This window comes from Benincasa hispida, chromosome 2, assembly GCF_009727055.1.
Source record: "Benincasa hispida cultivar B227 chromosome 2, ASM972705v1, whole genome shotgun sequence".
NCBI lineage: Eukaryota > Viridiplantae > Streptophyta > Magnoliopsida > Cucurbitales > Cucurbitaceae > Benincasa > Benincasa hispida.
This window is the reverse complement of record NC_052350.1, coordinates 31,694,778-31,722,512: the sequence shown is the minus strand read 5'-3', so window position 1 is coordinate 31,722,512 and position 27,735 is coordinate 31,694,778. Positions and strand designations below refer to the sequence as shown.

The 27,735-nt window shown below is 33.6% G+C and overlaps 1 protein-coding gene across 4 annotated transcripts; it reads right to left on the bottom strand.

The window, feature by feature from the left end:
- Positions 1-9,414: 9,414 nt before the first annotated feature.
- LOC120071350 (GDP-mannose transporter GONST3) lies at positions 9,415-13,654 on the bottom strand. Of its 4 annotated transcripts, none has more exons than XM_039023574.1 (3): positions 13,503-13,654; positions 11,432-11,490; positions 9,415-10,779 (listed from the first exon to the last, which is right to left on the bottom strand). In XM_039023574.1, exon 3 carries the CDS (start codon positions 10,777-10,779, stop codon positions 9,634-9,636), a length of 1,146 nt encoding a protein of 381 aa, XP_038879502.1. In that variant the 5' UTR covers positions 11,432-11,490; positions 13,503-13,654; the 3' UTR covers positions 9,415-9,633. The 4 variants fall into 4 exon arrangements, with proteins under 4 accessions (XP_038879502.1, XP_038879504.1, XP_038879503.1 ...); XM_039023576.1 differs by lacking the exon at positions 11,432-11,490 and having other exon boundaries at positions 9,415-10,145; positions 10,269-10,779; XM_039023575.1 differs by lacking the exon at positions 11,432-11,490 and having other exon boundaries at positions 13,491-13,654.
- Positions 13,655-27,735: the final 14,081 nt, after the last annotated feature.

The following is a 27,735-nucleotide window of genomic DNA, read 5'->3' as shown; positions in this document are numbered from 1 at the left end:
TTAATTCTACAAACTGCGAGTTTTATGACATAGAACCCAACACTATTCAATACAACAGAGATGGAACCATTTATCGAGTGAGTTATTTTGTGTAACAATATTAATTAGTTTAATTTAAGACTATTATTTAATGACAGCTTATTTGGGTAGGATGCATATGAATAAACTCATGATCTTAGATAAAAGACTGGCAAAAGATTCTAATCTACTTTGGAAGGTTCATATAGAACAATTTCCATCATGGTTGAAATCCAAGGTAATACTAGCTATTTAATAACGAATGAATATTTAAAACCATAATATACTTTCATTAACAAGTAGGTATGTTTATTCTTTGCATATTGAATTAGATTCATCCTTTGAAGGTTACTCTAACTTGTTAAAATGGCTTTCAAATGGGCCTTAGAAAAATGCTATGTTTTACACTAGATACATCATATATGGGCAACAATTTCACATAAAAGAGTGTTTAAAAATCAACCCAAAATAGTGGTGTTGTTGTATATGCTAGAACATTATGTACATCTAGTGCAAAAGATCAATCTCAAGTTGTGAACTTAGTTCCTTATTATGGGGTGTTACAAGAAATCATCTTATTAGATTATTATGTCTACCAACTTCCAATCTTTTGACGCGACTAGGAGAATGTTCGTAATGGAATAAAAGTCGAGGAAGGATTCACTCTTGTTGATTTACATAAAGCCAAAGAATATTTGTACGAGAGCCTTTCATCTTTGTCTCGCAAGCCAAATAGGTGTTTTATGTTAGAGAACATGACATCTCAAGTTGGTATGTCTTATTAAAAGCACCACCAAAAGGATTTCATGACTTGGAGATGTACGATGAGAATTATGATGGTATTGTGGTTAGTAATGAACAAATTCGCAGTTCAAAGATTGACATTGACGAAAGTGATGAGCTTACTTATGCAAGACAAGATTGTGAGGGTGTTTTGATTTGAGGAGCAGATTGATGCATTGTCTAAATGCTTGTTTGTGATTTTTATACTTTATAATATTTATTTTGTAAAGTTGCTTTGATTACATGATCTAACCTTTGTTCTGTAAAGACTTTTTAACCACTTTGGCAAATATGATATATTGATGTAAGTTATTTACTTTCAATTAACTTTCTTCATAAATACTTCTTCATAACTTTGTATCAATATCAATGTGTATGTCATTAGATAAGCCACCTCCACTATAGTGAGATCACGAATGATGGTAAATATTTATATTGTAAAAAGAGTTCATTATTTTTTGAGGATATGACTCCTATTTGTTATTTATTAATGATGTTTCTAGGTTGAGATGAAGGGAAATATGCTACCACCTCAGACTATACAACACATACAAGATACCTCGGAACTAAAAGTCAAAGGAAAAAAGGTCTCTACAAAGGAAGATTTGTAGTGATGAAATATTGCATGACCCCCAACTAGAAGAGGTAGGGGTCCAGAGGAAAAACTCAAATGCGTCTAACCATGATAATAATAGTTTTCCTCTTTCAAATGACCACCTTGAATATTTCTCACCCAATCCTAATGCGAAGACAACTAAATGTAATCCTATTTCAATTCCTACATTAGACTCACCGGCTGCTCGAACAAGATTAGCAGTTTGTAGGCAAACAACAACTTCTAATGTAAACAGACTTGAAAATGAAGATCATATAGTCAATGAACCCCCATCTGAAACAAGGCTCTGCCAAAAAGAACAAGGGGCCCTACAAAGGAGAAGACAATAGTTGTTAATAAACAATCTAGAGTGAATCTTGTTTTCAATGAATATGGACAACCACTGGGGATGAATCGGTAGGATTAGTGAGAGAGACATTGTACTAGTGAATTTAAAGAATTAGAAAAAACTACCTATGATATTGAAAATAGTCTTATGTAAATCTATCCAGGTATAAAGTTACTTTATTTCATTTAAATAATTCAAATTGAACGCACATATCATTATGATTTACTTCTAACTATTCATAACTTTAGTCAAGGTACAATGTAGATGAAGATTAGCAAAAAGAGTTTTTTTTTTCCAAAAGATGGGTAGACTATAGAGGGCTAGAAAATCTCGACTAGTGAAACAAATTCAAGATGCCCCAACAAAGGATGCACTTTTGAAGCTAATGCTCGATAATTTGCAATCTCTAGATGACTGGATGGACTTTGTGAGTGAAAAGAATAGTGCAAACTTCACGGTATGGAAATCTTTACTTCAAAACGTGTATATTTGCATTTTTCTATTATTACTTTGATAAAAATATTGAATATCTTCTATTTGAGTAGTTGAAAAGTGAAAAATACAAAGTCATGAAGAAAAAACAGCTCCTACATACATGTAGTAGGAAAGGGTATGTTCGTTTGGCTGAAGAGATGTAAACATCATTATTACTACATTTCAATTTCGCTTTCATATTGTATGTGAGTTCATTTTTTTAATCTTATTTTGTAGAAAAAATGTAGTTCAGTCCAACTTCAGTCACAAGGATTACATTATGGACTAAAGCACACAAAAAGAAGGACGGATAACCGGTGAACGTTCAAGTTGTTGAGACACTCGCATGTTTTCTTACTTACCTTTTTAGCTATGGTGGGAGGGGGGGAGGGGGGTCTTGAAAAATTTATAAGCATTGACTTTGTTTGAAAATGATATCTTTAAATTTTACTATGTTCTTTCTCTTAAAAGGTTGTTAAGAATATACTTTGTTAGGATAATTAGCTTATGGAGTTTGTGAACTTCCATTGAAGAATGATTTGATTGAAGTGTATTATGTTTTATGGTGGAGGAGGGGATGGGAAGGGGGGGAGGGGCGGTTGAAAAAGTATATGAGCATTGACTTTGTTGGGATATTATGCTTATAGAGTATGTGAAATTTATTTGAAAGTGATATCTTTAAACATTACTATGTTCTTTTTCTTAAAAAGGTTGTTAGGGATTTGTATTATATAATTTTGCATAAACAATTGACTTGTTGGTATTGACTTGTTGGGAAGGGGGGGAGGGGGAGGGTGAAAAGGTTTAAGAGCATTGACTTGTTGGTAAAGGATAGACAAAAATGTGGGATTTGTATTATATAATTTTGCATAAACAAGCTAGGAGCGCATTGAAAAAATTGAGGCTGAGACAACAACTTCAACAACTAACGTGGTTGATGATGCTTTGAGTAGTGTTCTTGGCCTTAACCGTGGTCATATAAGAGGATTTGGGTTTGGTGTGACTCGTACAAAACTCTCTCTTGTCTCAACAAGATAACAAGTACAAGATTCTTGAAAAAGAATATTTGACGATGAAGGAGGAAATGATAGGAATGAAAGCAATAAAAGATGAACTGATAGAAATAAAAACAATTATGTTATGTTTTATAAAGAAACAGGTAATCGTTTTTCTTTAAGTCACTTGCATTCTTTTTTTTTTTTTGGTTACCTTTTTTTTGTTTCATATGAAATTATCATAGCTTGAACCAAGTGGGAAACTTTCAAATGCTACTGCAATGTACCTAAGGCAACAAAAATTCATTCAACATTTCTAATATCATCTTCATCGGTAAATTTATTTGTAATGTAATGAGAATGATTCTTGATTTCATTATCATCTCATTCTAATATCTCGTATTTTCCTTTTGATGGAGTATCAATAAAAAATAGTCAAATTAAGTGCAAGTTATTAGATTAGTATGGCTAAGGAGAGATTGTTGCAGAAGAACGATGGTCTTCTAATGATTCAGCTGCTCTTGTTCATCACATTCCTATTGATCTGCATGCAGTTAGAGTATGGGTTGATGGATCAAAGAAACCCGACGCATATTTGTGGAGGCCTACATCTGAGATGACATGTATTTGAAGAAGCTTTGAGCAGTATAGTTGCATGGCCATCTGATAAAGTGATTATTGGTATGTTATTTTCTAAGCTTATTTATCTACATTTATTAAAAGATTTTCTATATTTATTTTAATATTCACTATTGTTCGTGTATACAAAATTGTACATTGATATAGATTTTATAAATTTATGTAGGTGAATGAAACGATGCCTTACTAGAGGATAAGAGAACCAACAATGACAGCTCAACTACATATTTTTTAACATTTGGGGATTTTGAATACTTAGTATTTTGAACACTTGGTCAATTTGGAACACTTTGTATTTTAAGGGCTAACTTATGTTGTTGGTGTGGTCACTAAATATTTTATCTAGCTTGTATCATTTAGACACAACTTTATTCTAGGAAATTATCGAATATTTTATTTGTAATGTTAATAGATTATGAATGGAAGTTATCATTATTTATTATGTTATGAAGTATATTATGTGCGTATATTTTAACTAAAATTGAGTACTTGAGCTAAAATTTATCAAAATCTAATTAACTAAAAAATTATTTTTGAAAAAAAAAGGTTACCTCTTCTACAACCATGAGTTAAAGTTATAGAAAGATTTATATAACAAAAATGAAATGCTATTAAAAGGTTATTATAATAATTATAATAATTGGAAAGGATTAAATAACATTACTATATCATACGATTACAACTATAAATGCTATATTATAGCGTTGGAAAAAGGTTATTATATGTTAAAGATAGCACATTATTTTAGCCATACAAACATATTATAACTTTAATAAAAAAATGCTATCAAATGTTTTTATAGCATAGTATATAAGCTGTATCTTCATACTTTATAATAGCATCTTTAGAAAAACGTTATAAAAAGTCTCAGACTTTTAATAACATGGGTTGTTAGGACTTTCGGAAAATGCTATAAAAAGTCTATTATAGCTTTTTTCGTTAGTTGTCGTATATGTTATTTCTTGTAGTGACAAATTCTAGATATTTATCTAATCCACACAAAGCTAGATCTCAAATAGGTTACCTGTTCACATGTGAGGAACTACTATATCATGGCAATCGGTGAAACAGACCATAATGACCGCTTCCTCAAATCATGCTGAAATTCTTGCAATTCATGAGACTAGTAAAAAATGTGTATGGCTAAGATCAATGACTCAACAGTTCGTGAAACATGTGGCTTGTCTTCTAATAAAAATCTTCCAATAATATTATACGAAGACACCACAGCTTGAATAACCCAAATCAAAGGAGAATATATTAAAGGAGATAGAACAAAACAAATTTCACCGAAGCATTTCTACACTCATGATCTTGAAGAAAATGATGACATCACTGTACAAAAAGATTGTTCGAAGGATAACCTAACATACTTATTTACAAAGGCATTACCAACCGCAACTTTTGAAAAATTGGTGCACAACATTGGAATGTGACGATTCAGAGATCTTAAGTGATGTTTTCGTGAGGGAGAGTAAATATATTGTATTCTTTTAGGAGTATATATAATATGAAATATGTACTCTTGTTTTTACTATGGTTTTTTCCTATTGGGTTTTTTCTAGTAAGATTTTAACAAGGTATATTTCATATATATATATGGGCATCTAAGGGGAAGTATTATAAATATTATAAAAATAGATGTCCAATGCTTAGTGTCCTAAAAGCCATGTATCAATCTTCGTGTTGTCCATGTGTCTTGTAGTTATTCATGCTTGGTGTCCATGTAAGACCACATTCTACTTGCCACTTTGACTATAAATAGTGGCATTTGTAGATCTTAAAAAACACACACATTGGTGAGAAAATTCACTTCGAAATTTCACTCATATTTTCATATTATCTAATTTTCATAATTTTAGTTAATTATTTAATTATAATATTATATTATATTTATTTATTTATTTATTATATTTATATATATTATTATTATATTATATTTTCTTCATATCTGTGTTCCGGTTGTACTCCTCAATTTTACAACAAAATTATACTTTTTCTTCTCTACTTTGAGCCTAGAGCAGCTAATCCCAATCTCCATCGCTAGGTTCATGGCAATACTTTTTTTTGGTAATGGTCAAGAACTCAAATGATAACATGGGCGTAATCAAGGTTTAAAATGTTGACTTCGACGGAAATATCGGGACCTTAGTTTCGAAAATATTGATAAAATGTTGATTTTGATGGATATTATTAAAACAAAAAGTTAATTTATAATAGTAAATTAATATTTTATAATTTTTAAACATGTTAAGATGTCTATTATTTAGGATTAGTTGCATAAATGGAATTCAAGCCCGAAATAATAGAATATGTAGTACATGGATAAAATAATTGCATATATAGAACAAGAAATGCTAAAAGACTAAAAAACTCATGCCTAGCCACCATTTTGCTCGCTTCTTCCCGATTTCTCAAATTGAAAGCTATCATTAATAGTAACTATCAATGATAGCCACTGATAGCTAATATCAATTGCTATTACTGAGAGTTGCTATCAGTGGTAGGTTTTAATTTGAGAAATATTAATACAATCTTGAAATATTAGCTTTTAATTTTCTATTAGTTATCAGTGGTTATTATTGATATATTTTCATCAATTGGAATCAACCTTGAAATGTTAACATTTAAGGTTATCAGTGACTATCAACGATAGACTTTTATAAGTAGTTGTCAACATTGAAAGAAGACCAACAACTTTGAAAGATTGAGCTATACCAGTGATGGAAAATTATTAGTGGCTATCACTGATACACCTTCATAAATGACTATCAACTTTGAAAAATTAACAAATAGCTATCATTAATAATCTTCTATCATGGCTATCATTGATAGCAGCTATTAGTCACTATCACCGATAAACTTTCATCAATTAGAATCAACCTTGAAATATTAACACTTAATGCTAGCAATGATAGATTTCTACAACTAGTTTTGAACTTTGAAAGAAACTCGATATATAGTTATCACCTAAGTTCTATCACTAATATCACTAATATCACTAATATCACTCATATCGTGGTTATCAATGATATTTTTTTCATTGATAATATCACTAATAAGATGACATCAATGATGTCACTGATATCATGCTATCGATGATCTCATTGATATCATGCTATCAGTGGTAGCTTCTATCACCGATAATATGCTATTAGTGGTAGCTTCTATCACGGATAACGTGCTACCAGTTAAGTAGTCTGTTAGTGATAGAAGCCTATCATTGAGAGACTATGACTTAGTCTATCGGTGATATCATAGGCTATTAATGATAATAGTTTATTACTAATAGACTTCTTACTTCTAAAGTCCTACAAAAAGAAAAATAAACTAAAAATTATGGACTTGTTTGATAATATTCTCGTTTCTCATTTTTTTTAGAAACAAACTTGTTTGATCAATATTATTTTGTTTCTTATTTCAAAATTTTGAAAAGCATTTCTAAAAAATGTGCAAGTTTGATAACTAAAAATAAGTAATTTCTTTCACATTCGTTTTTATTTGGTATTTATATTTAATATTTTTTTAAAATATAAAATTCAATAATTGGCTCGTTGGTGTTAAAGCACTTGTGAAAATGATTACAAACTCTTAAATCTTGGTTCAAGACTAAAACTTGTCTTTTTATTTTTTTAAAAAAATAATGATAGTAATTACTTTTTAAGAAAAAAAGAAAGATGCTTTTATAAAGGAGAGAGAAGGAGATAAAACTAGAAGTTAGAAGTAGGGGTGGTCATTCAAACTGCAAAAATCGTACCATTTCTAAAAACCGAATCGAACTGAACCGAAAACTCAGTGAAATCGAAAAATGCGGTTCAATCCAGTTTGAAGATATTTTGAAACCGAATTAATTCGGTTCGGTTCGGTTTCATTTTCGAAAACCGAATTTGAAACTGAACCGAACCGTTTTTAACTAATATATATATATAATAAGAGTAAAACCGAATTTAAAACCGAACCGCTTTTAATTTAAAGAACAAAATCGAATTTAAAACGAACCGAACCGAACCGTTTTTAATTAAAAAAGAATAAAACATGGTTTTTTAAAAAATGCCAAAACCGGATTTGAAACTGAACCGAACCACATATATACGGTTTGGTTTGACCACCAAACCGAACCGTTTTCACCCCTAGTTAGAACTAAAAGGGAGAGAGGGAGATAAAATTGGGGGACAGAATCAGGAGTGAGAGAGAAGGAGATAAAATCGAGAGTGAGAGAGAGAGGAGATAAAATCAGTGAAAGAGAGAGAGAATAAGATAAAATCATGTAAAAGGAGATCAATCGGTGAGGGAAGCTAGGGAGACAAAAGGGCAAATTTTATAATATTTAAAAAAATTAAAAGTTGATAGATCAGTTTGTAATATATCTGCAAATATTTTAAAGATGGATTATATCTTTAATTATTTTTACGCGATTTTAATATCTACTATAATTTCCCTATTATGTATGTTATGTGTATTTTTTTTATGATTCATGAGTTTTTCAACAAAAGCAAAAGCTAATATAAGAAAGAATAAGATATAGAGAAAAACTAACCTTAAATGGAAGCCACATAAGTAAAATCTTAGTAGAAAGAGAACAGAAGAAGAGAGGTTTTCATTTGGTCAAAATGAGGATGAAAGGATGAGGGTAGTTCGAGGGGTATTTTAGTCCTTTTAATATAATATCAAATTTCATAAGGATTCTCGATCACCACAAATTCAAACACTTCAAAACCTAATCCAAGCACGCTTTTATACTTCTTTTTGTAATGAGAAAAAAGAAAAGGACTAAGGTATAATTTCCCAATTATAATAAAATCTTATTAATGTTTTAGACTCAAATCCATCTTATTAACTTTTTAGGCTCGAATCGACTAAACTATTCTTCATTCTGATAACATTGATAATCTTTAACAAAGAGCTGTTGCTACCTTGGACTAGACATGTGTCTCATAAGCTAGCTTATTAATTGTAATATCAACCTACTTTCTTACACTTCTTTTTTTTTAAAAAAAATGTCTAATTAAATATAGTAATTTATCTAGTTGCCCTTTCTAGTATTAATTAAAAGTGTAAAGAGTTGAGCTAATATTAGAAGTTGCAAGACAACAACATTAACGTAACTAGTACAAATATGACAAGTTGCAAGACAACAATGTTAATCTAACTAATAAAACCGACTATAGATTTAAAAATTACCCAAAAATTTTCAAAACTTTTGATGATGAAATTAACTCATCATTTCCCAACGAACTTTTTTGTTTCTAGTTTCCATTTCCTGAAAAATCATAAACTGAAGTAAAATTATAGGATTGAATTATATGCATTTTCTCTATATGTTTCCTTGGTATATCATTTTGACCTTTGCATTTTAAATTTTAATCTTAGTCCCTGTACATTTGTTAAATCTTATTCATTCATAATCTTTGGTAACTGCTCTGATAAAAGATTGAATTAGACAGGTAAACTAAGATTTAGAGGGTCTTTCTCCTAGAAAGAAAAAATGCTGATAAAAAAATGGCAATGGCAACAGACTTAAAGTGGGATTTTAAGTTCTAAACAAGCATCATCAACTCATCTCATGCAATATTAAGATACATGTATATTCACTTCCATGTAGGATTTTGAAGGAAAAAAGAACAATTTCAATGAATAGAATAAGATATACATCAAATGCAACTAACTGCTGTCAAAGAGCCTTGTAAAAAACTAAATTGCCATGTTACAAGTGATAAATTTGAATCCCAAAATGCAACCAAATACAATTTTCTATAAAAGCATTACCGTTTGTAAACACCTCATGATTTCCCATCCTCTGACTGGCTAACTTTGTTCTCCGCATTGTCGCTATCTGAAACACTTTGCATTTCAAGTAGTTTTTGTTGCTCTTCGTCCACTGTTTCGTCTACTCTTACCTCTTTCGTGGCTGCCTTCGGCTTTGAGCTTGTTGATTGTTGGTACAAGATTCCACCGAACATACATATCAACAGCCCCACGGTTCCAATGAATGTTGAATGCTTATCCCAGATTACTAAATTGATCACAACAGTCAGGAGTTTATTCACGATCCCAAGTACAGTGAATCCAGTTGCAGAAATCGCCCTTCGACAAGAGAACCCAAAGAAAGAGATCGACAAACCAAATAAGCATGATAACCCAACAGGCAAAACCACCGCAAACGAGTGCCAATCAGATTCATCTGAGATTTCCTGCTTGATTTTCTTGAGTTCACCCATGATAAGAAGTTCCAATGGAAACAAAAGAAGTGCCTCTAAGTTGTTGTACAGCACAAGGCCCCATGTATTCAGCCCTATGGTCATAACAACATGCTTTATGTATACAAAATCGATGGACATGCTTATGAGATAAGCCAAAGCCCAAAAGTAAGCAGTCAATGTGAATTGATAATCTGTCAGTACATAAAGAACGCTACCAGCGAGGATCGTAGCAAGTGAGAACCATGTCTTCATTGATGGCCAAGGCTGGTGCAGGAAAAGGGTCTCACCAATGGCAACAAAAATTGGTACTACCGAGCGGAAAACGATGAATGTATCAACATTGGCATGCAAGAGAAGCTCGCTGTTGGTGAATAGGGAAAGATAAAATATAATTGCAGCAGGTAGGAACCGCCACATTGTCAAGAGATCAAGACGATCGTGTTCAATAAATCCAGCACAACCACAAACAAAAACTCCAGCTGCACTAGTGAAGTATTGTAGGGCAGTCAATGCACCTGGGTAAGGGAACTTCATGACTGCCCATTTATTGATGATGGAAAGCAGGGATGCAGAAACACAGTACCCGACTGCAACACCATATACTGAGACTTGCTGCAGAACAATAGCGTACCAGTTTGATGGGCTCTCACCCGATAATGCAGAAGCCCCTAGCCCTTCCTGGACCATATCAGCTTTGGAGCTCTCAATATCATCTTTATTAGACATCTATCAAGAATGAGAAACATAGAGTGATGGAGATGAACTAAGAGACGAAGGAAAAACATAGACCCTTAGCCCAATATGCCAAAACCTCATGGATATAAATTGCAGAATACAGTTTTCAAGTCAGTATCTCAATATAACATGTTCAGATATAATCATAGAGATCTTACAAGTTCAAACAGTTTTGGACAAATGACCACATACATATAAGATAAGACTGAACATAAGCATAATAAGATAAGAAGAGTTGCAGTATCACAAATGAAGATTTTACGGTATAAATGATATGGGTCGATAGCACATTGTCAATTGTCACATGCGAAGTTAATTCTAGAGATGAAAAGGCTATAGTAATGGCATGAGCTAATGTTTTGCCAGAATACTGTAAAACTCATTCACAGTGTTCCTAAAACGAACATGCAAGGAGTTGGCAAGTTTTCAATCTCGAAATTGAGTTGTAATCAACTCAACTCAATATTTTGCATGTTCAATCTTAGGGATTGGTTACAAAATCTAGAGTATTGCCAGAAATGTACATTATAGATGTTAAAATATCTGTAGAGGAATTTGGCATCAATGAGATTGTAAAAAGAAAGTGACAGATTTAGATCCCAATGCTTTTAAAGTAGCATAAACAGTTGGAAGAAATTTTTACCTTTCAGGGGACAATCAAATGCTTGTTTGGCTGAATCAAAACCGTTACTTGGCCTACACCTTAAAGAACATATGTACTTTCAGAGCAATGCAATTATAAGGTTTTGATAGACTACCACTAGCTGGAAAGTCTATGGTTGAGCGGTTGTAGACAGTGGTGAGGAAAATCAGGAATTAACTATACTTTTCACTGTTTGTGTTTACTTTTCATACTTTGATTTCTACATAAGTTTTTAAATAATAAAATAAAGGGATTTCCAATTGGAAACTAAATAAGAAAGACTCAAATATTTAAAAGGTTGCTTAGATTTGCACCAATAACAATAATATCATATTATAGTATTATATATTCTTGTAGTTGGTGGGGTGATTCTGAATTCTCGGTGAAGTTCTTAATTAGAAAATTATATTATAGTACTATATTATATATTATTTTATTCATTTCCAGTGGGAGGGTTGAGAAATTTCTTAAGTTTAGTTTCTAGTCTCAATATTTTATTTGAAACATCATATTGAAACTTTTTTGCATGTTACTTCTTCAACAGTTGCATCTAGGTCAATTTCAAAAGGTTAGTACTTTAGTTTCTATTATTTTATTTTATCTAGGTGATTTTTTATTTTGTTTCTAAGTAAGTTTTTTTTCATTGTTCATCTTAACAACTTTAGTATTACCAGATTTTATTGACATTTGGATATTTTTACTATTTAGTATTAATCTTTAAGGTTTTAATAGTCTACATGTCTATATTATATAATTTATGTTCTCTATAAATATATTATTTGTTTATTTATTGTGCCTCACTTCACGCCTTTTTGTCGCCTCTCGTTTGCAGGCGATCAAGAGACTTATCGCTTGAGGTGCGCCTTGCACTTAGAAGACACTAGTAACAGTCACTCTTCATGGAATTACAAACTTCAGATTTAATGCCCGACAAAATTTATGAAATCCTTCACTTTCTATAAACCTAAATGGCAATTCCTCTAATATGCCCATACAAGCAAGCATTATTCTACAATTTTTTTGAGTGAAGGATGCAGCCACCAAACTACCTTCAGAATTTCCCTCTCCTTGAACAGAATCTTCTGACTTATTTGTATACTTCTTATATTTTCCTAAATGTCTTTTTAGATTAGTTGTACCATTTCTTTTCGAATCACAAGCATGTGTAGCCCCACAGTACTTACAAGTAACCCTAGGATATTCAGGAACACATCCTTCTACTTTATAAAATGTTCTCATCCCGATGAAGCTAGCTCAATAGGTTTTCTTTTTCCTAACAATCTTACTGGACTAGAATGACTTTGTTTTGAAGTCTCATTTGCAAACGATCAAGTCATCCAATAAAAAATAAAATTAAACACACTATTTTTAAAGCTTTAACTAAGATGTCAAAATCTATGACAAAGCAGCACAAACATGAACACAGACACGAGATACAAACATGAATATGATACAACATAGACACAATAACAAGTTATTTCTAATCAAATCTAAGATACAAACACAGTAAGGATAAGAACATAAACGTTGATTAACATAGCTGGTAATCAATTAATGTAAATTACTTTCTTTTACTTTCTAAACTTTTCCATTTCAGTCTTTCTTCCTTTGCATTCTACTCCTTCATCTCTTTCATATTTTCATTTTAAAAAATCGTATTCCAATACGAAACAGCTAAATTCAATTGTAATCAATAAAATAATCGAAAATAAACACTGAGGTATTCATCTTGAACCATCTAAACTTCTCTCTGTTTTCAGTTATCCCACAAATTCTTCCCCCATTTTCCTCAAATTTCAGAAAGAATTGGAAGAAAAATTACACAATCAAACAAACCCAGAAATAAAATTGAAATCCAAGCATGACCCAAATCGCAAGAGATCGCTATGAAACATAAGGCAAAAGGGAAATCAATCATCATTGAAAACTATTCATTAGGAACAACTCAAACCCACATCCCCTAAAACAGAAAAGATAGTAATCCATGAAAGTCAAGAGACCATATGATCCAAAACCACTCAGAAATGCAAAAGAATTGAATAAGGAACGGAATTATAACCTAACTGGGTACCTAGAAAATCCTCTTATCTAGCTGATAAGAGTAAAGTGGAAGTGGAAGTGGAAGAAGACCGAACGGAAGGCAAGCGGCATACGGAGGCGAGCGGCCGACGGAAGCTGAGAGAGAGAGAGGCAATGGTAACAGAGCAGTCGGCAAGTTGCCAACTGAGTGAGAAGGAGACAAATCCCTCCATTACCCTCGTATAAGCGGGCCGGTCGAAGTATTGAACCGAACCGACCATATCGGCTGGTCCGGTTCGATGCAATTCAGTTTCTTACAAACCTAAATTACTCGGGATGCATTATTTAAATAAAAGGTAATTTTATTTGTTCTCTATTCAAAGACAAAAGATAAAGATATAGCATATTATTTATTAGAACTGTATGTTGATCAAAATCGTTGGTGTGTCGTAGAATGACTACTGCTTTGAGAGCAATTATGGTACGAATTTGGTGCTAATAATCTCATGAGTCATGCAGGTATTCTTCAATTAGTTAGGTAATTTTACAAAATTATTATTATTTTATTATGAGCGCATTGCTTAAATGAAAACTATTTTTTTTTCTTCATTCCAAGACAAAAGATAAAGGTATAGCATATTGTTCGTTAGAACTGCACTTTGACCCGAAATTTTAAAAATTTGTGTTTTATTCTTAGAATTTAACTAAAAATGCAACTTTTTTTTATTTAAAATTGATAAATTAATAACGAAATGATTATCATACGAGTGCTTATTTAACGAAAAATTGTGTGGTGCGTATTAATTAAATTTTTTAAAAACACACCTATACACAATTTTTATTTATGTTTTGAATATTTGGAAATAGGACACAGGAAAAACCCGGATTTCATGATTAAAAATTTTGCATTCAATCTTGATAATCATTTTCTTAAGGAGACGAGAAGCAAAAATTTATTGTCAATTACACATGTTTCTTAAGAATTGAAAACAAAACTAAGAAGGGAGAAAAGAGAAATGAGAAAAAATTATCTTACAACCAAGGTTCGAAATATCGAGGTCTCGATTTTATAAAGATATCGATATTGATGGAAATTTCGAGAAACTTGATTGAAGTTGATGGAAATTGTTATAATTTGTCACACCCCCTTTCAGATTTACCTCTTTCACCTAAGAGGAGGCGTGAAGAAAATACCACTTTTTTGTGATACTTACTATCCGCCTTGATCTGTTTTGCCCAACAACTTATAAAACCAAGTAGATAACTTAATTTGGAAATTAATTATTTTATTATAGACAGCTTAAAGTTTACACAACTTATATGTTCGTACAAATTGTTTTACGAACTCCAAACCCAACTTCACACTACCCAAACTTCCCATAAAACTTATAAAAAGAACATTAATTTTATGGTGTGATAGACCTCATCCTTGTGTGGTGCATGAAAATCAACTCTTTCCGCTACCTAGGGGAAAAACAAAACATTTGGAAAACATGAGCTGGGAAGTCCAATGAGTGGTGATTTTATTACAAACATAGGTTTTTCTTTCAAAAACATTTATGAAATCGTTCATAACGTAAACCAGCAACCCAATATTGAAGTAGCCAGATAAATCCCAAAATATGAGCATCAACATATAAAATATTGCAAACAGTAAAATGATGTGATTGTAACTTTACTCAAACATATCTAAGAATCAAATCCACATAAATCTTATACAGGATACGAAAACCATAACAAGCCTTATACCCAAATCTTAGTTGGGGTAGAGTGAATCCACTACACCAATGTCAATGTCTCGATCTACATACACATGGTCATGCCCCCAAAAGGTTAAAAACCCCTGCACATGTTCTAAAGTCTACATTTGTACTAAGGTGGGTCCCAAAGCCCTGTACTTCTCGGATACCTTTATCTTCTTGAGTATCGGGAGCTCTGCATTTCCTCTATACCTTTTCCTCGTCCTTGAGTATAGGGAATCCTTATTTTAAGGTACATAGTTTGAAAACCATTTTTACATTTTAAAAACCACCATAAATACGAGTTTTCAAACCAAACCAAGAGACTTTAATCCAAATCGTTATTTCGAAAGAAATTAAATAGTAGGTAAATTTTGTTGTAAAACATGCTTTCTTGCATATTCGGAGATAAAACATATTATCAGTAGAGAAATATGTAAAATAAATCATGCCAAGTTTTTCCTCAAACATACTTACTATAATAGTATATACATAGAATATAGATTAAAGTATTTGAAAGTAAAACAACTCACTATTTATTGGTGAGGATTCTTCTTTCTCCAAGTCTTCCTAGCTTCCTAGTCTACTCTTGAATTCCCGGTTTTCTCCAATCATCAACGTTCCTGAATTTATCAAAAGTTTTCTTAGAATCCCATAGTTAAGGCTAAAATAACCTTAGAATACCTTATTGGCCCTAACTTTAGCTTACCAACTCCAATGAATGTAAAACTAGGGTTTTATCAACCCAAGACAGTTGTGGGCACATAGATGGACTTATTCAGACCTTTTGGACATGCAGTCAGTCTTCCCCAACTAGGTTGGACACATCCCTCCTCCAGTTGGATGCTTAATCGACCTTAGCTTATACTCGCCTTGTTGGATGCCTCTTGCTCCTTAGTTGAAACGCATAGCTTGTCGACAAATGATGTCAGTGATGGTTTGCCTCCTCTTTCTCACCTCAATTTCCTAAGTTCTTCCTCTCACACCTCTCTCTTGAATTTCTCAAGGGCTTCACGAGATTATGAAGTAAAATTAACTCTCCTTCTTGGTATTTATAGACTTTTCCAAGTCATCCTTGTCACCTTTTCTTCATCTCTTTGGTTGATAGCTCCTAGCAATTTTGTCTAAGCGTCAACTCTTAAAGCATTCTCACCCCAGAGTTAGCCACTTCACCTGCATGCACCAACTCATGTTTCTAAGTCTCAATCACCTCAGAGTCGACCACCTCTCTTATACTTAGCCAATTTTTCTTCTCCTTTTGCCACCTTCTACTTCCAACTCCAACCTATATGGCTTCAATTCCCGATTGAGTGATCAAATTTGGACGCATAGTCCATACCATGCGTCCACCCTCCATTTTTTCTCATTTTCTTGGTTTTTTCCTCCCTTTCGACACATGGTTTCTCCCTTATTTATTTTTCCTAAGTGTCCAAGCACACTCATCCTCCTTATTCTTTAAGCATGCGCCCAAGCATAGTCTTCTTATGCGTCCAAGATGTCTTTATGTGTCCAAGACATACCAAAGTTAACCCCTTGAGGTCATGCATCTAAGATGACCTCCCCTCTCTTGTCTAATGTTGATATCTAGTGCATCATTCCCAAACTATGCGCCTAAGCTCATATATTCTCCAAGTATGCATCCAAGTGCTTCACTTAGGGTTTCATAGTACAACTCTCCTCAAGGTAGATGTTCTATACTTGTTAACCTCTCATGTGTCAAGATATTGTCCAAGAATATCCTTCTATGCATCCAATCGTGCATTCAAAGTTATACTATACAACCCTCTATTTATTTACCAAGTTTAATGAGTTGATCATACTCTTATTCTGTCCAACACTTTGCCAAATTTTTATTCTTAACCAACCATGTGTCCACAACGCTCCTTCTATGCGCCCAACTATGTTCCCAATGCATCATTCCTTTAGATGAAGTATCCAAGACCAATCTCTTAAGATCAAGTGCTCAAAGTGTCCCATCATGTGTCCTAGGTAGAGTCCTATGCACTTAGAATTGCCCTATCATGTGCCCAACACTTAACTAACTCTTAACACTTAAGATTCCAGTCATAATTTCCCCTCATATGTCCAACCAAGCTTCCTAGATGAGCATTTTCTTTGTCTACAAGGTATGAGTCCAAAACTTCTCAACTACGCTTCCAACCTTAGGATGATGAATTGTTAGGATTGGTGTCCTAATTCTCCCGGAGTACACATTGTTTAATCAATAAAAATAAGTATTATTTAATTCTAGAATTTACTCATATCCAATAAACAAAGCTCCTTGGTTATCTTATGTGAACTTAAGCATGTATATGTGATATACAAGTGGATCATGCCTTAAATGATAACCTAAATAGGTCTGTAGTATAAGAATTAAAGTGGGATACCTGATCCTGTGACACTATGGATACGACCCACTTTGTAGAGGTTTATAAGTGTTGTAAACTACTACAGATGGTTGATCCGACCATTCATGTGGAGACGTGCGAGCGAGGGTGTCCTATACAAAGAGTTTGTATAAGACCTGAACCACGAGATGACTAGAATCTGTATATAACGCCGTTGATACTAGAGACTTGCATCTCACCTAAACGACCATAAGTGACACGACCTCAATACTGAGTGTTTTGGGAACTCCTGCCTTTGAGGGCGGTCCTTTGATTAGTAGGGTGAAAGCGGCTAGATTGCCAACTCAATATACCTACCTTTTTGGGGACTTGTCTGATCTAGGAGTTGGGAACTCAATCCACAAGATGAAATTCACTCCTTTCCCAAAGCAGGGATAAGTAGAGAGATTGTTCCCTTAAGGGTTGATTCCGGGGCTTGAACATAGTGGCCACAACTTCTCTTTGGAAGAGAAGACTCAGTCATAGTAGGATTATGACTTATGTTCATTAGAGGGATCAGTGGTACTTAAGGAGACAGATGTAATTACAGGGGCATAACGGTTATTGGCTCAACTGTACTTACGAGCGATCTGTGAAAGGTTGTCGCACTGCTAATTGGTTAAGATGGACACATAATATATTTGTGGTAAGGAGAGTTCAGCTGTTAATCTTTAGGGAGTGTCTGGCAGTTAACGGATGATAGATCATGTAACTACAGAGTTTAGTCAGTTATTCACATACCGTTGGAGCTTTAAGCTATAGGTCCATGAGGTTCCCTTGGTAGTTCAATGGATTCAGTTAAGGATTAGTTCTTGGTGTTGATTTGAAATGTTCAAATTGGCAAGAGGTTTTTTTATTATATATGATATAATCGGTATGATGTATGAGATATACCTAGTGGAGGATTGATGTAAATGAGATTTACATTAAGTACCATGGAATTGAAAAAGAACTATGGTTTATATGTTTCATGAGATGAAATATTAAAACTATAGATTATAAATATAGTATGATAAGTTGGTTATCATTTATATTTATAATAATATTAATTATTGGATAATTAATTCTTTTTCTTTAATAACCAAATGAGTGGGTGGTTATTAGATTCATGGTAACCATGAGTTTAAAAGGAAAATGGTTTTCCTAATTTTAAAAAGTTTTACAAAGGCTTAAAAGTTTTTCCCAAAAAGTTTTTGAGATTTCTCTCTCGCGCAAAAGAAACTCACGGAGTCATTAAGTAAATACAGATTTACTAAACGATGACTAGGGCGAGCTAAACAATCGTGTAGTGGTGAGCTAAACGATCGTACAGTATTTACCAAACGATCGCATAGTTTTACTAGACGATTGCTTGCCCAAAATAAACGATCCTGTAATGTCTGTAGACAACAAACTGAGCTAAACGATCACATAACTTTTGCTAGACAATCGCTTAGCTTTATCTAAACAATTGGGCATCGACCTATACGATAGGTCTCCACCATCTCCCACTTCCCAGTCGTGTACACGATCGGTGTTTCCTCCTTCGTCTGCCTCATACCAAGTCCGAACAGAGCCCACCCTCTAGATTTTCACACCGAGAATACCAAGGTAGACTTGTTGGTGGTGTCATACATAACTCGACACTGTCGAGGTTTTATGGAGGCCATTCGTGGTGCTGTGGAAGCCGTTCGTGTTGCTGAGGAGTTCGTGACCGAGGCGATCGTTGAGGATGAGTGCAAAGAGTTCGTGCTGTGTTGTGGTCGTGTAAATCAAGTGTTCGAGGTTGCTATTGTTCGAGTGGTCGTGCACGAAGGAGCGTGGAGATGCATCTTCAAATGTGTGTAGAGTTTGTTCTTTGTGCATTTGTATTTTTCATGCTGTAATTTCTGTAAGAATTGTATAACCGCTTGTTTGTAAGTTGACTGTAAATGTAATATTCATTCATTGTGATTTGGAATAATCTTGTTTCTGCTGCTCATGGAAATCTCGAATCCGATTTCCTTTAGAGTTGAAGTTGTCCATACTCCCAATAAAGATTTAAGTTTCACTCCTTCTCTACTAACACTTAATCAAATTGCCAGACTCCTTTGTGCCATGCATCCAACTTTATCCTACTAACACTTAATCCATTTTTCTCCTCATTCTCTTCTAGCCAACATAAGCTCCACTCCTAAGATAAGTGATAGCACTAAAAATGTGCTATCTTCTTCTGCTTAACTCAAGGTTGTTTAGCTACTTAATTTGGTTAAATTGATTATTTTGTAGGACTCGAGTGTACAAATAGTTGGATTAAATGTTCGAGACAAAAAGGCGCTAAAATGATGAAGTTGGGAGCTAAATTGATCAAATGGCGAAGGAATGAAGGATGTTGTCTTGTCAACCGTTGCAATGCTCTCATTAAACCTAAGTCCAATGCCAACTTAATGCTATTGGACAGAATGCTCAGATGTAGGGCAGCATTGCCCCAAGCATTGCAACGCTCCGGAGATAACCCAATGCCACCGTTGTATCCCCAATGCCACCATTGAATCGCTCACCAACACCGCCTTCCAACACTCTAAGACAAAATAGACAGCGTTGCAATGCTCCTCTAGAGCGTTGCAATACTACGTGGTTTGATGGGCATTCAACCTTAGTGCACGCGCAACATAACGTCAAGGAAATGCTGTAACGCTCGGCCAATTTGCGTCGCAGCATTGCAACGCTTTTCCTGATGTTGTGACACTGCGACAGTTTTATAAAAGAACAATTTGGATCAGCCGACTACATCATACCAAGTACACCTGATCTTGAGCACTGCCACTTTGTTCCAACCTTGTTTTAGTTCCCTTTTGCACTAAAATTCTGTAAAAATTTCTTCCCCTTTGCCAATTGTATTGATTTCGAACATGTTTTGAGGCTAAGGGGTAAGAAATTAGCTTGAATTAGTTAGTTTAATTTCGTTCCAATTCAATTCTTGAGACTTGTATTGTAATTCTGTGAGTTTATTATGAATTTATGAGATTTATCTTGAGCATATTCTTCAATTTTTGTGTATGGGATAATCTGAAAAATTAGTTATGCATGTTTAATTGATTACTTTGATTGGCTCTAATTTGTAATCGTTAGGTAGTTGTCACCTAGAAGCATGAGTTAAGTTAGTTTGTTGTATGAAATTGAGATTTCATTTAGCAAGCATTTACTTTCTAACTTAGATAAATCTCGCTGAATTAATTGGTTAGACGATGGAAATCGATTAATTGGCTTAGCTTTACCTTGAATCTTAATGCCTGTTTGTTGATTGATTGGTTGAGGATTCTCGCTTTTCCTATTAATTAACTTGATTTTTGGGACTACAGGTTAGGATTCCAATTGAGTAGGCTAAGTTTTAATTCGAATATTTTCATGCATCTTTTGAATAGTCTATGATAGAGTTGATGAGGAATGAATTAAACCATAAATACCCAAGCTAAGTAATTTGTTCGATTGATTATCCACACATTCGTTTGCATTGTGCACTTTTCGTTTTCGCAATTTTATTTCACCATTCTTCAGAACCCCTCCTTCCCTCCCCCCTCCTCGATATTGCCTGATGAAGTCAACCGTACAGAGAGAAGCGCATAGCTTTACGCACACAAATTCCTTAGTCCTTCGATTTTTCTTTAAGTTTTGTTGTATGAATTACCAAATAATATTGATTGCTAATGATATTGATTACTATTTAATTATTGACGGATCACGATTTGATAATGATTATTAATGATAAAACCAAAATTAAGACCCTATTAACGAAATGTACACCCTCAATCTCTTCAAAATCACATTGTTATCTTATTGAATAAGAAGCCAAACTTGGAATCCACCTCGCATTACCAACCAGTTTCATAAGTCTGTTCAAAATCTTAATAAATTAATTATATTTTATTTTATATCATGAAAAGAAATGAAATGAAATTGTATAGTGTTTCTTCTTGATTTAGGCAACAAGAAAGAGGAATCAGAGATGACAAAGAGATCAAAGGTAGATGCATACTCCATGGCCTGAATCTACATTTTTTCGTACATGTCAATTTCTTTCATGGCGTCCTTGCCTTCCGACATCTTTATTTGTGGCTTCTTTCTTTCTTTTGTGTGTAATTTATGAATGAAGGAAATTAAAAAAGGAATGTAAATCTATAGCTGCCAAATTGAAATGAGAATGGAATTACATTAGTCAAAATGAGAAATTAAAAATACTTACTTGATGATGATTGATAACGGGCAGAAACGCATGTTATCATAGTGCTAAGTTCTTAAACAATATTGGCTTGCGTTGATAAAATATATTAAATTTCATCCAAAAAGTAGCAGATTCATAATATTGCGGTCGCATGCGTTCATTGCATTAGAACAGTTGATTTTTGTATTTTTGTGCAGAATATGCGATGACGCAAGGAGAAATTGCGATCATAGGAAATTATTGGTTGAGCGCAGCATCACCACAAGGCTTTACGATGATTGTGTTCACAAACATTTTCTCAAGAAGGATTGCCGCAACTTGGTCGACGCAACATGGCGAGCACATCTGGGTGAAAGGTTAATTAATCGCGATGGAACAGAAAGTTGATGACAGTCGAATCCGAATTAAGTTGACAGCCGCTAACGATAACAAGTACATTTAGCTTTTCGGTGACAAATATTCGGCGCATCAATCAGGGAATTAAAGCCGTCCCATTTGTGCAATCATGCCACCGTTCACCCTGGATGTTCTATAAATACCAAAGGCATCCTTCAGAAATGGAGTTCATCGTTCCATCAGTTCATGAGTTCACCATCTTACGAGTTTAGCTTGGCTCTTAGATTTTCTTTTACTTCAAGGCGGACGTGAGAGAGGACAGATCATTCCGGTAAGCTTGGGAGAGTGTTGGAAGCTGCAAGGATAGGGAGAGGGCCAACGCCTGTGGAAGCAGGAACATCTTTGGAACAAAATAAAGATTTACAGTATAAAAGCCTCGGTCAGCAAGGAGTTGCTACCAGACTCTCTACCTTTAACTTCCATTGTTATTTTGTACTCCACTCATTTATTGAAATGGAATCTACTTCTCTATATCTGTTCACTCTCTGTTATTTACGCATGAGGCTAAATCAGTTGAATGGGTTGAGAAGTATTTAGCTAGCACAACTAGGGAATCTTCATTCCATATGATTATCTTGTATTATGTATGCTTCATTCGTCCATTAGAGATACTCGGGAGGGTAGTCTAAGGACATGATCTAGGCTTGGGAAGATCAGGTTAGAATCTAGGCTTGGGAGAGCTAAATTAGAAAGCATAATCAAGAGATAGGAGCTTAGGAATAAACACTGTTTGCTATTAACGCATCACATGCATCCTAGAGATAGAATATGATTGTGTGCGGTCACCTTGCCTTTATGCATTTGCATCATCGCATAGGAAAAGAGTAGAGACTTAGGAATAAGCTCTATGGATACTTTTGCATTCAACACATGCATCCTAAACTTAGGAGCATCGTATTTGCATTGGAAAATGACTTGCTCTGCATGGTTGTAGCATGATTGCATAGTTTGACGCATTCCCAAGTAACGCTAGCTGAAGACCTTTTCAACCCGTTCACCGCATACTTAGTGCATCTATCTTACAACTGACTTTTCTCAAATTTGCAGCATTTGTTTATTTTTCATTAACGCAAACAACAATCCCAACAATTTATTTATTTATCCGGTTCTTCCAAAGTTTTCATAAAAGTTACCAACGTAACCTGTTTTCACAAATCACTGAGTTCAACCCTGGACTTACCAGGAAACTCAGTGGAATTTACACTTGGACTCCGCTGAGGAAACTTGAGTGCTCAACGCAATTTCACCATCGTATATCATCCATAATTCACTCCATAAAATCAAGCATCAATGATCAAGGAAGACAAAAGAGATAAATGATAAAGAAGAAGGAAAATTAAAAGATTGATATTTAGTTATATCAATCAATTAATATTTTTAAAATGATGTATATCAGTTATGTGATACTACAAAAACGGAAAGCAGAGAGAAAAAAATAGGAAAAGATTTTTGTTTACTAAAATGGGAAAAATTAGAATAAACAATAAACGAAAATTAGGGTAAAATTAAAAAATATAGTGATTTTTCAAACTAATGACAAAAATGGTAGATAGGAAAGAATTTTAAAAAATAGGTGAGAATGGAAAGTATTGAAAAAATAGGATAGTTTTTTGGGGAGGATAATCGTGTACCCAGTACATGATTAGCTTTCAATCCAGTCAGCACTGTTGGGGTTAATGCCTTAAATCTCGTAGGGTCCTGTAGTTTGTAAACATTTGTATGAACAAACAGTTTTGTGATTTATAATATGAGATATTTTATTCACTTCAATCTATAAAATATGAGATATTTTAGTTTCATTAACCACAAACCAATAAACTAAGATCCCTGGTTATCGTTGTAACTTAAGCATATATGTAGAGACATACAAGTAGATCATGCTTTAAGTGATAACCTAAATGGTCTATAGTATATGGATAAAGGAGGGAAACCTTATCCTGGTGACACTACAAGTATGACCCGCTTTGTAGGTGTTACAAGTATTGTAAAGTGCTACAAATGGTCTGGATTAGACCATTCGTGTATTAGACATGCGAGCGGGGATGCTCTAGATAAAGGAGTTTGTATAAGACCGGACCACGAAATGTTTAGTCACGTTATATAACGTCGTTCATGATAGCGACTTTCATTTCACTAGGATGACCACAAGTAACATGACCTTAATCCTGAGTGAGTTGGGAACTCTTGCCTATGAGGGCGGTCCTTTGATTTACATGGGTGCAAGTGGCCAAATCACCAACTCAAACCTACCACTTTGGGGATTCGTCTGATTGGAGAGTTGGGAACTCAGCTACACAAAACGGAATTCACTTCTTCCCCGAAGTAGGGGTAATAGATTAATTGCTCCCTTAAGGGCAAATTTCAGGGCTTGAATAATGTGGCACCATATCTTCTCATGGCCCAAGAAGGGTTTACTCATAGTGGGACTATGATGTATTGTTCATTAGAGGAATCAGTGGTACTTAAGGATTTAAATGTAACTGTAGGGGCAAAACGGTAAATTGGTCCAGCTATACGTACGAGCATCTGTGAAGGGTCATCGTACCCATGATTGGTTATATTCGATGGACACAGAAATATATCTGTAGTGCAAAGAGTGCAGCTATCGGTCTTTAATGAAGTGCCCGGTAGTTAATGGATGGCGGATATCGTGATTAAAGAGTTTAGTCAGTTATTCACGTACTGTTGGAGCTTCAAGCTACAGGTCTAAAGGTCCCCTTGGTAGCTCACTAAATGCAAGTTGAGAATAAGTTTCTGAGTTAGTTTGAAATGTTCAAATTAACAAGAGGGAATTTAATTATATATGACATAATTAAATTAATTTAATTATATGTGATATAATTGATTTGATGTATTTGATACATTAATTGGATGAAGGAATTAATATAAATATGATTTATTTAAATGCCATAAAGGAGAAAAAAAACTATGGTTTATATATTACATATGATGTGATATTAAAACTATAGGTTATAAATATAATATGATAAATTAGTTATTATATTTATTTATAACAAATTAATTTTAAAATAATTTGTTATTTTTTTCTCAAATAACAAACTTAATGGGAAGTTATAATCAGTTTTTTATAATTGATGGATAAAATAAAAAACGTTTTCATTTTTTTCGTAATCCAACGTGAATAAAGCAAGTCTATACGATAGCTTTGAGAGAGTAAATGATCAAGGAACGAGTATCCTATACGATAGTCATTCTCTACTAAATGATCGAGTACCCAAGTCTATATGATAGACTTTCTCATTCTCCCACTTACTAGATCGTTTACTTGATTGTCCAATTCCTCCTTCCCTCTTCCAAATCCATATAGAGCCCACACCTCCAAGATTTTCACACCGAGAATACCAAGGTAGCCTCATGGTAGTATCGAGTTTGCATTCAAAGGTTGAGGATCGAGGATCTTACAGTTCGTGTTGTTCACTGGTTTGCTCATGTTGCGTTGCGCTGTTGGACACATTGCTGAGTTCGATCGAGGAAACACTAGAAGAAATAGTTCTTCAAAGGTATGTTCACCTGATACTTTGTATTTTATTCTTGAAGTGTTGTAATTTAGATTCGATGCATAACTATTCTGTTAGAATGTAAATGTTCATGTTCTTTCACAATGGGATTTGGAACGATCTGCTTCCACTCATGGGTTCTCTAAATTTAGAGTTCTTTTAAGCACCAAGTCAGCACCATGTCAGCATCAATGGACCGGTCAAAGACATACCATAGACCGGGTCCACGATTTGCCTTTGTGTTTTTTTTTTTTTTCGATTTTGATTTTTTTTTATTTTTTAACTAACAAATTTCTTCATTACTAAACTTAATTATATATATAATCTGCAATGAAAACTTAATTAGTCTACACCCATATTAAAAATAAAATTTTGACTTGACTAAGTAGTACATCTCTCTACAAATAAAAAAAATAGATAAACGAGAAATGAGTTCTTTAATTTCAAAATAGAAATTTACATGAAGTTTAAGACAACCCCCCTAGTGCTTACCCCACACAGGGTTGTCTTTATGTGCCTCTAAATTAGCTTCGTCTTGATACCATTGTCGTCTACGACGAATACGTCTTTGATTAGTGTCAGTCGTTTTGTTTGTTGAATAATACTTTCTACGTTAACCAATGGTTGGTCACACATTGTACCCAACTCTGGTAAGTTGTGTTGTACTGAATATTATTGTACATCTTCAATAAAATTATTTTGTATGATGAAAAAAATAATATTAAATAATATTCATATCATATATTTGGGAAATGTAAAATTATAATCTCTTACCATGCAGTAATAGTAAGTGCCGCCAGGTGGGATAAATCGCCTCGTGATTGAATTGTACGAGGGAAAATAGTCATCTGATACAACTGGTCCATTTTTTATTTCTCCCTGTGCACAACAATCATGAATGCACGCTAATAGGATATATATTTTGCGTGAATTCGACGCCAGTCTTGGTCGTGCTTACCTCTCAAATCAATCTAGTGTAGTGTCCAGTGTGTATAACACAACGAAAATACCGTTTGTCGCAGACCGAACTGTCTCAACACATAGTCTGAATGATGTCACTCTACTATATGGAAGCATATAAGAGGGCTATCGGTCAACCGGATGTCTTGACCATCATGATAATAATCAGGTAGTGATGACCAAATGATTTTGTCGTATGGCATCCAATTAATCTGACAAAAAAAAAAAAAAAAAGAAAGATAATTATACAACTAAAAAATTTTAAAATATCATTTAATATACATTTATTACTAAGTCTATCAAATATTTGTCAGTAATATCTAGCAACTGTGAATAGGTGTATCACAACAAACGAAGCACAAGGATCTTTTAAGCACTTAATTCACTAATTTGGCAAAAAAAAAGATAGAACAAGTGAGTACACATAGCCTGTAGAACTTCTTCAAAGTTTGTTTCCAACTGCAATCTTCTCCAAATCTTGTTGTAGATCACCTCAAGATCTTCCCACTATTCTCTTGGTGCTCTAGATTGAGTTGTGGGACTCAAACAAGCTTGAAATCAAGGGATGACGGATAAAATCCACAGCAGCAATTTGTAAAGAAACTTTCTTCAGCACGAATTTCTCTAAAATTCCTCTTGCTAATTGCATCTCGAATTTTATCTCCAAACCTCTTCATTATATTGCAGATCAACATACAAGGGAGAGAGTTGCATGAATTGCAGCTCATGTTTGGAGTAAGACAAGGCAAAGTTGATGCCTTTTGTGTGAGCAAGTAGAAGATGGATAATGGAAAACCAATTTTTTCATTTTGTATTTTGCATTTTCTAATTTTCCAATTTTACCAAAAATCAAACCTTGATTTAAAATCCATTTTGATTTTAAAAACTAAAATAAAAATTAATTTCATAAATTAATTTTTAAACAAAATTTAATTAATTTAATATCAAATATTAAATTAATTTTTACATACATCCATCTTTATATATTTAAATCATATTTAAATATAAATTCTCTTATTCCATTTAATTCTCAAATTAAACACGCAATTATATTTCATATAAATACTAATTCCGTTATTATAATTTGAACGTTTCAAATTAACTT

Coding starts and splice junctions, on each gene's coding strand:
- LOC120071350 (XM_039023575.1), bottom strand. CDS start 10,779: ATGTCTAATAAAGATGATATTGAGAGCTCCAAAGCTGATATGGTCCAG.